The following is a 14,126-nucleotide window of genomic DNA, read 5'->3' as shown; positions in this document are numbered from 1 at the left end:
CTTAAGAGGTGAAACAGTAACACGTTTGAAAGGGATCCATGGTTAGAAAGGCTTGTTTCTTAAAAGATAAACGTTATTATGAGTTAAAATAATTTGATATTGCAACCCCTCTTGATTTTTTTCATTTTATACAATTTGTAAAATTAGTTAAACTAGTAGGTCGCCATGGTTGTTTACGTTGCAGGGTGGTGACCTCACATGGTTATGCTGCCGGTCTTTCAGAGTACGACTCTAGCGACATAAACATGTAACCTGTGAACCCTTTCAATTTGAACCCGAGAGGAACATTAATGAGCACGATAGCACTGTCGATATTTCGCAAAACAAGCGGCAAAAGCAAAATGAACAGGAAAGACTGAATGAGACGATGAGAGTATGACAAAACCGGTGTTTTGCCAAAATGTGCTACACCGGCGAAACGTGCTACAAGAGGTGAATTTGACACCCAAAGTACTACCGTGCGCTTTCAGGTTGTTTTGTTTGGTTGCATACAGACAGAACATACTAAAGATGCCTTAAGAAAATACTTAAACGTAGTAATATCAAATAAGGGTGGTTTAAATATGCTACGTGACTAATGTGGTCAACAGATCAAAAATCTGCTTTAAAGTTACCACAAGAAAACACAACCTAAAAGTATGAGAGGGAAACACATGCAAAAAGTATTTTGAGGCAATGAAAAGGTAATAAAAGACTCAATAAAAACACAAATAGTAAGTACTCGCTACTTTTAACAGATGTGCGGATGTGTTGGACGTCTCACGATTATTAAAAAATAATGTTCACAAAAAGAAAAGCGCTCAATGCAAAGAGAACTGGCATTCCCAATCAAAATAGCTATGCAAAATACTCATAAAACTTACTCAGACTTTGCCTTGGTTAGATCTCTAAGTAATTTAAAACTCGCCATTGAAACCTTGTGGTGTATTTCAATCACTACCTTACATAGTTAAAGACACTGTGGAAGAACGGCAGGGAGCCCATGTGACGTCTCGGCGACGTCAACAATGGCAAGCTATTAGTTAATTTTTTTATTGAAAATTTTACAAGTTTTAATAAAACGAAAACATTAAGAGGGGTTTCAATATTAAAATTACTATAACTTGTATTCAAATTTATCTTTTAAGAACTACAAGTCTTTTTTTCTATCCGTGGATCCCTTTAACAGAAAGAATGTTAATAATGTTAATGCCATTTTGAGGATTTATTGTTATAACAAATACAGTACTTATGTACAGTATGTTGAATGTTTATGTCCTTCTTGTGTCTTATCTTTCCATTCCAACAATAACTTACAGAAAAAAAGGCATATTTTAGGGACTGTTTGAATTGCGATAAATTACGATTTATTAATTTTAAAGCTGTGATTAACTTGATTAAAAATCGTTTGACAGCTCTACTTTAAACTCATGGTGTCAGATTAATTATTCAGATTTTGTATAGTCTTTTTGCCCACCTTAACTATCAACTGTGTTTTTAACAGCTCCTCCTTCCGCGGCATCCTTCTCGCTGCCGCCCGCCTTGTCCTTGCTGCTATCGAGAGGAAGCCACGGCGACAAAGAGCGGGCGCCGCTCCCTCAGGCGGTGGTCAAACCTCAAGTCCTAACACACCTCATCGAGGGCTTCGTCATCCAGGAGGGAGCAGAGCCTTTCCCTGTGAGATTTTTCACTCAATGTTTCACTGCCATTGATTAAAATGATAAACAACTGCATGAACTATCAGTCTAATTAGAAAATACCACTCATGTCCACAATTATCCACCCACTCTTTTCACTTATCATTAACCAGGAATCATATTTACAAAACTATAATTTTTGCTCCATAAAATATAAGTTGCCGCTCTAAGTTAAACACTTCTGCCATGAAATTATTCTGAATGTCAATTGCAGTCTGATGTGCACAATCGTAAAGTTTTTTTCTGTTTTAATGCGTAAGGTGGCTGGACTACTTAAAGATCGAGACTTTGCCTTGGGCGCCCGTGCAGAAAACGGTCCACCTTGTAAGTAATTTATCAAAACATAAGTTCAACGTTTTGCGACATTTTTTTGATGCCCTGTTTGAACATTTTTGCAGTGTTGAAATGCGAGTATTGCTTAAGCCTGGCGCCAGCAAGCCAGTTCAGAGGAACCAAGAGATTCTGTTCCAACACTTGTGCTAAAAGGTAAATCTTTTTTTGACATTTGTCACTGTTAAAGGAGCCTTATGTAAGCTTGGTGGCCATAAATAGTATTGTAACCAGGATCAAAATATAGGAAAGGGTCGATAAACATTTCTCTGTGTGTTTGGAACGTGGGATGTCATCATAAACAACACAGCAAGAGGCATGAAAATCTCTCACCCTTCGGAGAAATTGGCCGTTTTGAAGTAAAAAAGGATGACCTACGTGAATCGTTGTAGATCCGAGGAGAAAATTTTTAAGGGGGGGGGTGTCAGGTGTAGGCATGTGTCGGTTACCGTCACGGTTTACCATGCTATGAAAACGTCGCAGTTACACCACTAAAATTTTCCGTCATACAGTAGTACGTATTCGTTCTTTTTCATGTGTCAGATATGCAGCCAGAAGTGGCTTGGCGCGGCAGCGCTTACCCCTTCCCCTGTTTGATGCTGCGTGTGTCAGTGACGCTATTCCAGCAAACCCAAAAACAAACACTCCAAACACAAGGCGTACTTTTCTTCAATTTATTGAGCTCTCAAATCGCGGTAACTGAAATATACCAAATGAATACATTTAAAACGTACAATTGTATTTTTCCACGTGTGCGTAGCTTCAACAGTTTAGCTTCATGAAAAAGTTTGCCAAAAACAAAACACACATTTTCCTTTCAAATTCAGTTAGGGCTGCAGCTATCGAATATTTTAGTAGTCGATTAATCGATGGACTAGTTAAATGGAATAATCGAGTAATCGGATAAGGAACATGAAAAATTAAAGTACCTTAGCTGAGCCTCAAACGGTATATATATTTTTTTAAATGAGGATCTGTGTACAACAAAAAAAACAATTGGCTAATTTGCTAGCTTAAATGCAATAAAATGCTAGGTTTTTTTTTTTTTTTTTTTTTTTACAATGCGCTTAACAAATAGTTCAGACACATATTCCCACAAAAAAATGGCAAAGTATACCTATAAACTAAATTATGAATGCATTAAAAACATTAGCTAAAACAAAAACTTAGCTTACGTTGGTCTTAACAGGGAGCAGTTGGATTCAGCCATGCGCAAAGAGGCAGACCAAAGGGCAATAAAACTAAATGCAAACACTTTCAAAATAAACCATGACAACGCCACTTTAATTAAACGAATACTCGAAGCAACAAAATTTAATTTGAATATTTTTTTCTAATCGAATACTCAAGTTAATAGATTAATCGTTGCAGAACTAAATTCAATACACAAAGTTACTAAAAACTGACAAAGACGAATGATAGGCTTAGCTAGGAGAGCAACTTCATTGAGGTTAATCACAGCCGCTGAGAGAGAAACAAGTTTGAATGCAGGGGGGGAAAGAGAGCGTCAAAGATCGCTAATTGTGACCGATGATCTTGTCCTAAGCACAAAATCACGTTCGCTGGACGAGGGGAGGTCTCACTCCCAATTTTTTTTTTAGATCAATGCATTTGCCAGCATATTGAATTTGGTGAGTAATGGTTTCAATCGTTTTCATATTTTGCGGCATGACAAAGTTACTGCCGTTCGTTGCAGCTTGCGTTGAACACTGCCAGAGCTAGCCAAATCTCCGGTGAAAAAATAGCTCCCGTTAAGTTGGCGTCAAGCTTGTGTATTTAACGGTAATATAAAAGCAGTGTTGTCAGTGACGCGTTATGTGAGTAATGCGTAACTGTAATCTGATTACTTCCTTTCAGTAAAGAGCAACAGCAATACAGGTTACAAGACAGCCAGGACTTTTTGATACTGCTCGTGCTCAATCCTCGGTTCAAGCTCAGTTGTTATTTTTTGAAAGCTTAGGTTTAAAGAAATTCTAAATAACCATCTTGCCTCCTCAGCTGTAGTTTTGGCTAAGCAAAGCAAACGGCTGTCTCTAAGGTGCTATAGTCACATGATCTGTTCGAAAAATCATTTGGACCCTTTATGAAATACTTTGAACGATTCTTGTTCATTTCATTCATTTTTGTTGTTTGTTTTATTGCTCTAAAACTTTTATAGACAACATTTTAATGGCCATATTCAATGGTCTTTATTTTAAAGGGGAAGTTCAGAATTTTTTACATTAGGCTTAATGTAAAAGTTAGCCGGGGTTTAATTAGTCGTTGGAGTTGATTTGAACAAATTCTGTGCAGTTTGCATTTTATTTGTTAGTTTCAGGGCTCTGGAGTGGCTAAGCTAGCGCGAGTCAATGGTGGTTGAAATCAACTCTTCTTCAACTAATTAAACCCCCGCTAACTCGAATATTAAGCCTTGTGTGAAAAATTTTAAATTTTAAAATTCGCCTCATGTAGGACGTTTCGCCGACGGAGGACATTTTGGCACAACGCCGGAACATATTTCCTCCACACCCTGCTCACCTTTTTAACCCCTGACCCATTTTCATGCCTGACAGCAAAAACATGCCAACTTCATTCATATTCCAGTTTAACGTACATAAAATAGAGGAAAACGTTTAAGAACATCACCTGTTTAAGAGAAATTGTGCAACTACGGCATCTGTTGTCAATTTTGTTTGTTTTTGAGTTGTCTCCTTTGATTGAAGGCATATCATTGTCTTATTTCTGATTTTGTCATGACTCATTTGAGATTTGCCTTTTTTTTTTTTTTTTTTTTTTTGCTGTAGATGACATTGTTAATTCAGACTGTTTGTAAAAGTTGAAGCAGCCTTAGTTTAGGTATCCTAAGGATTATATAGCTCAGGCAACTTGGATGCAGACACGGAACTGATCTTGTAATTAATTGATTGGTGGAGGACGGGACACCCGTAGTAAAAAGGGCTTTATCATTGAGTGTCATGTTAGAAGTATTTGTAAAAAATCAGGTTTCTTTAATGCAGTGTACTGTTGTGTATGAGGATGAAGGATTCAGCTGATTTTGCGGATTAATACGTTTATTTTCCGCATCACGCCAGCCAAACGGCTGCAGAAAAATCATTCTGTAAGAGGGAGAGGCGTATGCGCCTTTTTGGAGTTTCAAAAGGTTCCCATTCACCGTGGATATTTACTGTGGGACCATTGGACTGACGAGGAAGTGAGTAAACATCTTGTTTTGTATTATGTCAAATACGAATACAGCGATTACAAAGTAAACACTACAAACTTCCTTTAAATGAAGGACTACTTACGTTTGATGATTGATAGGCATGTAAAAAGCTCTCCTAATGCTCATTAGCAGCAGCACGTTAGCTGCACAACAAATCCAGCCACCCTCCTCTGGGGAACGAACTGTAAATTGCTCTCCGCCGGGCAGTTTGCCGATCCACTAAGACAATCGACAACCGGGTCGTCATGTCAAATAATCCAGGACAGTTATGTGTGATTTTCCACTTCGAAGACTTTGAAACATCACTCGGTTCGGGTTAGCATGTCGGCTAGCTGTCACGGCTTCTGGTTTACATTCTCCGAAGCCGGGGAAGGGAAATGACATATGTCCGGTTTAGGTGTCATAAAATATCGTTCGGGAGGTGCGACAGTAAAGGTGAAGTCGACATTTTTGACCATTATGGAGTAATTTTGCCATGTCGTCCTGAATAAATGCATTTTTATTATTTCATATTCCATTCAGCACAAGACTGTTATTTGCCATGAACATGCCATTTATTTAGCAATTGGGGAAAATACTTGGATAAAAAGAATATCCTGTAAAAATATTGAAGTAAAGAGACAGAAACAATGACATTTTGCAGCTCTCTTCGTCGCGTTTTCCTCGTTGTGAATAGTTCCCCCTCGACGGGCTGACTGGTCCTTCTCAAGCCATTGATATAGCTATTGGGGAAAATACTTGGATAAAAAGAATATCCTGTAAAAATATTGAAGTAAAGAGACAGAAACAATGACATTTTGCCGCTCTCTTCGTTGCGTTTTCCTCGTTGTGAATAGTTCCCCCTCGACGGGCTGACAGGTCCTTCTCAAGCCATTTATATAGCTATTGGGGAAAAATACTTGGATAAAAAGAATATCCTGTAAAAATATTGGAGTAGAGAGACTGAAACAATGACATTTTGCGGCTCTCTTCGTCGCGTTTTCCTCGTTCTGAATAATTCCCCCTCAATGGGCTGAATAGTAAAACCGATGAGCCCAGTCTACCGCTGACGTCATCCACCTGTTGGGGACGCTAAAGCCCTATAATGGTAGGCGTGGCTAACCGGCAGATTAAAAGACTAATTTCTCGTCATCTGTGCTTTTCTAAATTGTTGTATATAGTCGAATCATCTCAAAATAGGATTCTAATTCACATAATAATGCCATTTAAGACTTTTTTTCTCGTGTCATATGCTCTTTAATGTACAATATAGAAAGCAAATATTGTACTTGAGTAAACATTCAAATGACCCACTAACCACAGACATACCATGTCTAACGTGTTTGGCAAGCCATCCATTTACACCGTACCTTTTGTGAAGTCATAAATTTGATTGATATTCTCTTTTACTAACAGGTACAACGTAAGCTGCAGTCAACACTACAAGTCGAGTAGAAGAAATGGCGGCGGGACGCCAGCGCCGCCTCCACCTCAACCTGTGGTTGAGAACGCCGTAAGGCGCCGCGGACCAACTCGACGAAGCACCGTTACCAACGGTGGGAAGTTGTCTGGACAGCACCTTAATGTTAAGGTAACAAATAATTCACAATTTTTAAAAGTGAGGTTTTGACTATCTTAGCTTTTCAATGACATTTCAAGCATTTTTGTTATGAAGTTTCATGTACAAGAAATAGCAACTTGAAGTTGGGTTGATGTTAACGGTGGGATCCTGGGTGCCTCACGATACGATACGCGATACAAGGCTCATGATGACGATCTCACAATATGACGATACATGGGTCAGGAAATAATTCTACAATATATTTTTTTTTATTTTTGGCGGGGGCATTTACGGATCACCTTCTGTTGATTTTGGGTTTCTGAACAGGAAGTAGTGACGTGTAAATGCCCTAAAATGAACAGGAAGTCAATTATAATTGACCCAAAACCGGGAAGCCTGGCTTTGATTGCTCTGATTCAGTGCCATTTATGGCGCTAGACGTCCAATCTTTGACCCTCCCAGTCAAAATGGATTGAACATCTAGCACCGTCAATGGCAGCCAATGAGCTAACACAGACACTATTGTAGTGGAGATTTTAGTAGCAACTTGTTGGTTCCTTTGTTTCCCCTCCCAAACAGTGACACATTTTTAAAACAATGAATCGATTCTTGGCAGGAGCATATGTAAAACCTTCTGGGATACATCAACATTTCAATATACAGTATTGTCACATCCCTAGTTGACGTGCATGTTGAATTTCCATAATTTGTAGAAAATGAATTTTAAAACTCGAATGATTGCTTCCAGCCAAAGTTCCCTCTAAGCTGTGCGCGTGCGCAATCACGCAGTGCTTGCACAGACTCGGCGCACAAGAAAATCTATGCAGCGCACAAAATAAAATTCAACAGAAACTTATTGTAGCGTCAATAGGATTACTGTCCGTTAGCCCCGCATTGACGTGTCAGCGCGACAGTCCTATTGGTGCGTTTGATACAGCAATGCGACGCTCCCATTGGTGGAGAAAAGTGAGCTTGACTCCCATGCTGATTTACTGAACATTCCGTTGCCAATCTTAGCAAGCACTACAGTATTATTATCTAACTTTAGAACTTATATAACCTAGTTAAATGGACTGACAAAATTGTTTCCTGCACCATTTTGCAACGTAACTCAATGGGCGACTCCTGTCTATAAAAATGTGCTTTCAAATAATGTTTTGAAAAATATTTTTGGATTAAGAACAATTCTGACCTTTCAAAGCTTTTTAAATATACTAATTTATTGCTTAAAATAAGTCTTTAAAGCCTATTTTCAGATTGCTATTTTTTTTTATCTCAATAAATCGGAGTAAAATTTACGTGAAGTCTGGCGGATCATTTCACTTATTTCTAGTAGATTTACACTGAAAACAAGGGAATTTAACTAGTTTTAAGAAGGTGTGTTTTTGCAGTGTAGCTGCTCAGACACGGAGAATAGGAATCTTGAGTGTCCTTATTTTATTAAGTTTTAATGTGGGACTTTGATATCCTTTGATACATTGTGGTTGTTCATTATGTTTATTTATTAACTCACCCTTGCCACAACTGGACCTTACCCAGGCCAAAGCAGGATCTCTCATATAACATTGTGCACATCTCACAAACAACAAGATTTTGGTCTATTTTAAGTTGGCCAAATCAATATTAAAAGTACACTAATGAAAATTGCTGCTGTATATCATTCTTTTAATAAGCCATGTAACTTGCTATGATCCAAGGCTTTAAACAGGCGTGATACTGGTATGAGGCTACCGTGTACACATCTGCTGTTGCTCACAGTGGTCTGCAGTGTGCTCAGGGAGTTTGTGCGTCTGATCAGACGCATGAAAAATTATTAGAGATGTCCCGATCGATCGGCATCCCGATCACATCATTTTCAAAGTATCTGAATCGGCCAAAAAAATATCGACGATGCCTTTTTTAAATATATATATATATATTTAAATTAAATCGTTTTTACGTATTTAACGTTACAAACATAATATGTTACACTCATCCAGAGTCTTTAGTTTAGGCTTAAGGTAGGGTTATCAAATTTATCCCGATGCTGGCGGTAATCAATTTTTTAAAAAATGTATCATGTTAAAATATTTAACGCAATTAATGCATGCGCTGCACGACCCACTCACGCATTGTCGCGCTTAATCTGTAATGGCTCCGTTTTACCTATATAGAGAGATAAAAGGCAGCGTATGATGAGTAGAGTGAATTTTGGCAGCCTTTGGAGCCTTTTTTAATTGGTTAAAGCCTTACAATCCCTCTCCCTACGATCAGAAATATCATGGGAAGCAACGTGGGGAAGCAAGGTAGCAATTGATCTTTTTTTTAACACCTTAAATTATTTCCCAACGCAGAGAAGATATATCAATTGGTAGCACTACGCACAGTCATGGTTCCAATTCCCATCATGCATTTGACCATGGCTACAGTATCATTTCCTGAAAGCTCAACAAATACACTAGATGGCAATATTTAGTCACAAGTCTTTCTATCCGTGGATCCCTCTCACAGAAAGAATTTTAATAATGTAAATGCCATCTTGAGGATTTATTGTTATAACAAATACAGTACTTATGTACTGTATGTTGAATGTATATATTCGTCCGAGTTTTATTCATTTTTTTCTTTATGCATTGCCAAAATGTATATGATCGGGAAAAATTATCGGGAATGATTGGAATTGAATCGGGAGCAAAAAAAACGCAATCGGATCGGGAAATATCGGGATTGGCAGATACTCAAACTAAAACGATCAGGATCGGATCGGGAGCAAAAAAACATGATCAGAACAACCCTAGTCATAAGCATTCAATAATGCTCGTGGCAGTGTCATAATTATGATGGTCTTATGCAGTGTTGTTAATAACGGCGTTACTAACGCCGTTATTTTTTTCAGTAGTGGGTAATCTAATTAATTACTTTTCTCATCTTGGCAACGCCGTTACCGTTACTGAGGACGGAAAGGCATGCGTTACTATGCGTTACTATATTGGTCGAAAAGTCTGAGGGAGACGGACTCACCGAGACGAAAGAGCAGAGCAGGAGCGGGGAGGAGGCAAGAAAGTTGTGACGCCGAGCAAACGCGATGCTAGGTAGCTCCAATAATTCATGTTGTAGCCGATAGCCGACAAACTACGCCCGCATGTTATGGTAGACATGGTAGATATCACATGTACTGTATATAGATATAACTAGATGCAAAATGACTGCCGCCATCTTAAAGCAGTAGGCTTTTTAGGACGGCTCTGTTGTAGAGGACCTTCCTCGCGAACCTACGTAACTTTTTATCTAAAATACTTCTAAATCGGCAAAATCTTGATTTGAATCTATCTTTAAATGATGAAACAGTTTTAAAACTTTCATATGTCAAAAGTAGAGAGAAGGGAACTAATGCAATAATGGGAGCAATTTTAACAACTTTTAACAGTTGATTCAGGGTAAAGGGTAAATTAGGGTAAAGAATTGGGCTCGGGCCAATTGTACCAAAAACCTCCACAAAAAACTTCACATAGTATTTTTTATTTTTTTATTTTATTTTTTTTTTTTTTTGAGGAAAAAAAAAAAAAAGTAATTATCACCAATTACTTTGCCAAGTAACTAATTACTCTTACATTCAGGTAATTGAGTTAGTAACGCAATTACTTTTTGGGAGAAGTAATTTGTAACTATAATTAATTACTTTTTTTCAGTAAGATTAACAACACTGGTCTTATGGCAAATAAAGTGTTACCAAATACCATAGGTAGCAATTAATGAAACAACTGGAACAGTAACTGAAGAATTAGCACAGAACATGAATTTTGATTATTTACGGTATTGGCCTGAATATAAGACTGAAAAAGTGGAGGTTGTCTTATATTCGCGGTCTATACGTTATACCCATTCATAACGCTAGAATGAAGGGATGTTCTGTCATAGATCTTAGCTACTCTCAAGTTTAACCAGTTTGCATTATTTTATTGCCATGTTTTTCCTTATTCAGATTTGTTTCAAGATTACAGTTAGACTTTAATTTGATGGTTAATTCAGTTATTGCAAATTTGTTTATCACAATAGTTTATTTACATTTCAAAAACCAGAAGCCATTCATTTACGAATGTGATTGCATTTTACTTTACATATTTAAATGTTCAGATATTAAGATTTGAATGAGGCAAAATAACATGCTTTTTCTCTCAAATCTATTGTTATAATCATTTGTTTCAGTTGTACTGTAATTATTTTCTGTATAAAAAATAATTTGGTGTTCAAAAGTCTTTTTTTCAAACTTGAGTCTTGAAAAGGGGGTCGTCTTATATTCGGACCAATACGATACTTCTGTAGCGCTGCAATGCATGCTCGGAGGCAGCAGTGATGGCCCAACGAAGCTTTGCAGCCAATTCGTTCAAAGCTTCATGGCGATTCATTTGGTCTTAGTCCCATGATGCCACTGTCAAATAAAGTTTTACCGGTTAATATCTTTTAGTGTAAATATTCCATAATACAGTGAGAATACCTGTGGCTTGTAGTCCAGTGCGACTTATCCATGAACAAATGCCGTTTATGTGTTAAATTTGGTGGGTGGTGGCTTATAGAAAATTAAGGTACACAAAAAATGAAGATAATTTCATTATGAATCTCTCATCTGGTCTGAATATTTTAGTGCCACTCGGACTCCAGCCGCTCAGAGGACGCGTCCAGCGAGGAGGAAGAAGAACAGGATACGCCTTCACTTTCTCCCAGCTCATCGCATTCCAGAGGCGATCTTAACAACGCGCCCCAATCTGACGCCTCGGCTCCGGGGAGCCTCCCCATGGAGACGGGCAGCTTCCTGTCAGCCACTCCCGCCCAGTGGAGCGTGGAAGAAGTGTGCAGGTTCATCTCGTCACTTCAAGGTGAGCCCGCTTGGATGTTTGTTTTTTCAAATATATTTTTTCTACTTCCTTCACGTGTTAATAAAAATGTGTTTCCAGGTTGTGAGGAACTTGCAGCTCACTTCCTGTCCCAGGAAATCGACGGGCAAGCTCTTCTGCTCCTACGCGAGGATCATCTCATCTCCACTATGAACATCAAATTGGGTCCTGCTCTCAAGATTTGCGCCTCTATTAACAGTCTGCGCGAGTGAACAATTGTTTGACACGACGCTACGATTAAGTTTACATTCTGGACCTTGAATGTGCCAAAATGTCTTTTTTCTGAATGTAGTGTTAACCCATGTTAATCCATTGGCTGCCATTGACGGTGATAGATGTCTGTTCCATTTTGACTGGGAGGGGCGTAGCACCGTCAGTGGCAGCTCATGAGTCAAATACGCTAACCCAATAGTGAGTAGTGTTTTGACTTTTTGTATACTACATAAGACACGTTGCCTTTTTTGCTGTATTTAAAATGGTGCTTCAATTTTTTTTCTGTTACGAGTCCAATAAGGGAGACATGCATATTGCTTTGTAAAGTTTAGTTTTCTATATCTTTTACATTTTCTACTCGAGTATTTTTCATGTCCAGTTTGTGGTGCTGTAACCAACTTAACTTGACAGGACTTAATGTAGTGATGCTTTGAGATATCATTTTAAAGAAATGTGACTCTTGAGTCAGTCGCTTGTATCTCAAGGCATTGCTTTATATTCGAGACATAACGTTTTATTTTCACCTCTGAAGTAATCCTGGAGTGTCTTGTTTTCTTCCTCCTCTCCTGGAATTATTCTTCCTCAGCAGCTAAATCATTGCAGCAATTTTGACGTCATTCATGACTTGAAAAAAGTCCTTAGGAGGAATCACAGGGAAACCAGGTTAGGTTGTTTTAGCATGGCTATGTTCACTCTGGACATTTTCAGGTTTGAAAAATGTAACACCAGTCCTGGAACCTTTTTGTTTTTTTTGACACAGCCAATGTCATCCTCCATGTAGGCTGTGATGATGATTCTATTTTATTATTCAGTTCACAGTCCTTCAACTTGGAACCATACTAATACATAGCAATGCACCTGAGGAAAGTGGTAAACAAGACAGACAAACCATCGTTCTCCAACTTGGTGATTTTCAAGTTTACATCTGCTTCAAAGTCTTTTCCTTTTGCCTAAACCTTTAAAAAAAAATTGGTTTTTCATTAGGAAAAGCTTAATAAACATCTTGAATATACAAAAATGTTGTCTCCTTCATGTGCAAAGTGGGAACTGTAACAGTTGAGGTTGAAAAGTGCACTAGTAATTTAGAAAAAAAAAAGTGGCAGTTTTAATCAGAAGATAGTGTAGCTGTTGCTCTCGCCATATCCAGCCTCCTGCAAGTACCGCTCCACGTTAACTGCCGTCCCCTTTAAGACTTTATCCGAGGCGCTTTTCTCCCCAGACGCGAGTTTGCGGGTCACCTCGGCCAGCGTGGGTCGATCCGCTTCTTTCCACTGGCAGCAACCTTTAATGAGGGCGTAGCTGTGGAGGAAATCAGTGTTCAGACGTCACGGATGAGTTTGCGATTTTGAATTAAATGTTGGGTGCGTACAGGCTGTTGGTGCAGTTGGAGTGCTTCTTAAGACTTTTGCCTCGTTGGTGGAATTGAAGGAGTTCGTTGACGGGGATTTCTGCAAACGGGGCTTCTCCTAAAAGCGATGAGTTTGGGTCATTGGTCTTGTTAGTGTGAATGGTTTTCTGTGATTGGCTGCAGAATGGCTAGAATTGTTGAATAATAGAAGAACTTACCCAGTGTTGCCATTTCATACAGCAAGATACCAAAAGACCAACTGAGGAGAAAAAGAGTCAATACAACAAACTCATTAGATGGAATACAAAAACAGTACATTGAGTTAAGACTTTTTTTTTAATGTTCCACGACCAAGCTTTTAACTTAATTTACTTGTTAATAAATCCATTTTTCCAATTGAAATTACAAGCCACAATTTTGCTATGTATTTTTTATTAAAAATAAAACAAATGTAATCAATGATTTGACAAATACCCTAATTTTCGCACTATAAGCCGCCACCCACCAAATTTGGCACGAAAAGGGCATTTGTTCAGAGATAAGCCGCACTGGACTATAAGCCGCAGCTGTCCTCACTGTATTATGGGATATTTACATCAAAAGATAATAACCAGTAACACTTCGATTGACAGCGGCATCATACGACTGTCATAAGACTAAATGAACCACCATGAAGCTATGAACCAATTGGCTGCAAAGCTTCCTTGCTTCAAGAAGCTTCATTTGGCCATTGCTACTCCCTTGGGATAGACAGTCAACCTCTGCTACCACCTGCAGTCAACACTGTTTTCCAACATGCCTCCTAGCATGCATTGCACCGCTACAGATGCAAATAATCAAAATTCATGTTCTGTGCTAATTATTTTTTCAGTTACTTTTCGAATCGTTTCATTAATTGCTAGTTATGGTATTTGCTAATACTATTTGACAGTGGCGCCGTAAGGCT

At 38.4% G+C, this 14,126-nt stretch overlaps 2 protein-coding genes across 5 annotated transcripts in view; one reads left to right on the top strand and one right to left on the bottom strand.

Annotated features, from left to right (window-relative positions):
• The window catches only part of phc1 (polyhomeotic homolog 1), a 26,803-nt gene extending 13,960 nt beyond the window's left edge, over nucleotides 1-12,843 (top strand). For 2 of the 4 annotated variants that reach the window (XM_057833323.1, XM_057833324.1), the window contains exons 8-13: nucleotides 1,484-1,656; nucleotides 1,937-2,000; nucleotides 2,075-2,162; nucleotides 6,604-6,778; nucleotides 11,370-11,601; nucleotides 11,680-12,843. In XM_057833323.1, coding sequence (XP_057689306.1) covers nucleotides 1,484-1,656; nucleotides 1,937-2,000; nucleotides 2,075-2,162; nucleotides 6,604-6,778; nucleotides 11,370-11,601; nucleotides 11,680-11,831 — 884 coding nt within the window. In that variant the 3' untranslated portion in view covers nucleotides 11,832-12,843. The remainder of the gene's footprint in view (nucleotides 1-1,483; nucleotides 1,657-1,936; nucleotides 2,001-2,074; nucleotides 2,163-6,603; nucleotides 6,779-11,369; nucleotides 11,602-11,679) is intronic. The other 2 variants (XM_057833322.1, XM_057833325.1) reach the window with 2 other exon arrangements.
• The window catches only part of styk1b (serine/threonine/tyrosine kinase 1b), a 15,240-nt gene continuing 13,560 nt past the window's right edge, over nucleotides 12,447-14,126 (bottom strand). Inside the window, exons 8-10 of the mRNA XM_057833331.1 lie at nucleotides 13,399-13,439; nucleotides 13,202-13,298; nucleotides 12,447-13,131 (exon numbers count right to left, since the gene is read on the bottom strand). Coding sequence (XP_057689314.1) covers nucleotides 12,942-13,131; nucleotides 13,202-13,298; nucleotides 13,399-13,439 — 328 coding nt within the window. The 3' untranslated portion in view covers nucleotides 12,447-12,941. The remainder of the gene's footprint in view (nucleotides 13,132-13,201; nucleotides 13,299-13,398; nucleotides 13,440-14,126) is intronic.

Source organism: Corythoichthys intestinalis, chromosome 4 (assembly GCF_030265065.1).
Source record: "Corythoichthys intestinalis isolate RoL2023-P3 chromosome 4, ASM3026506v1, whole genome shotgun sequence".
Classification (NCBI taxonomy): domain Eukaryota; kingdom Metazoa; phylum Chordata; class Actinopteri; order Syngnathiformes; family Syngnathidae; genus Corythoichthys; species Corythoichthys intestinalis.
The sequence above is the reverse complement of the archived record's forward strand: the minus strand, read 5'-3'. Positions and strand labels throughout refer to the sequence as shown.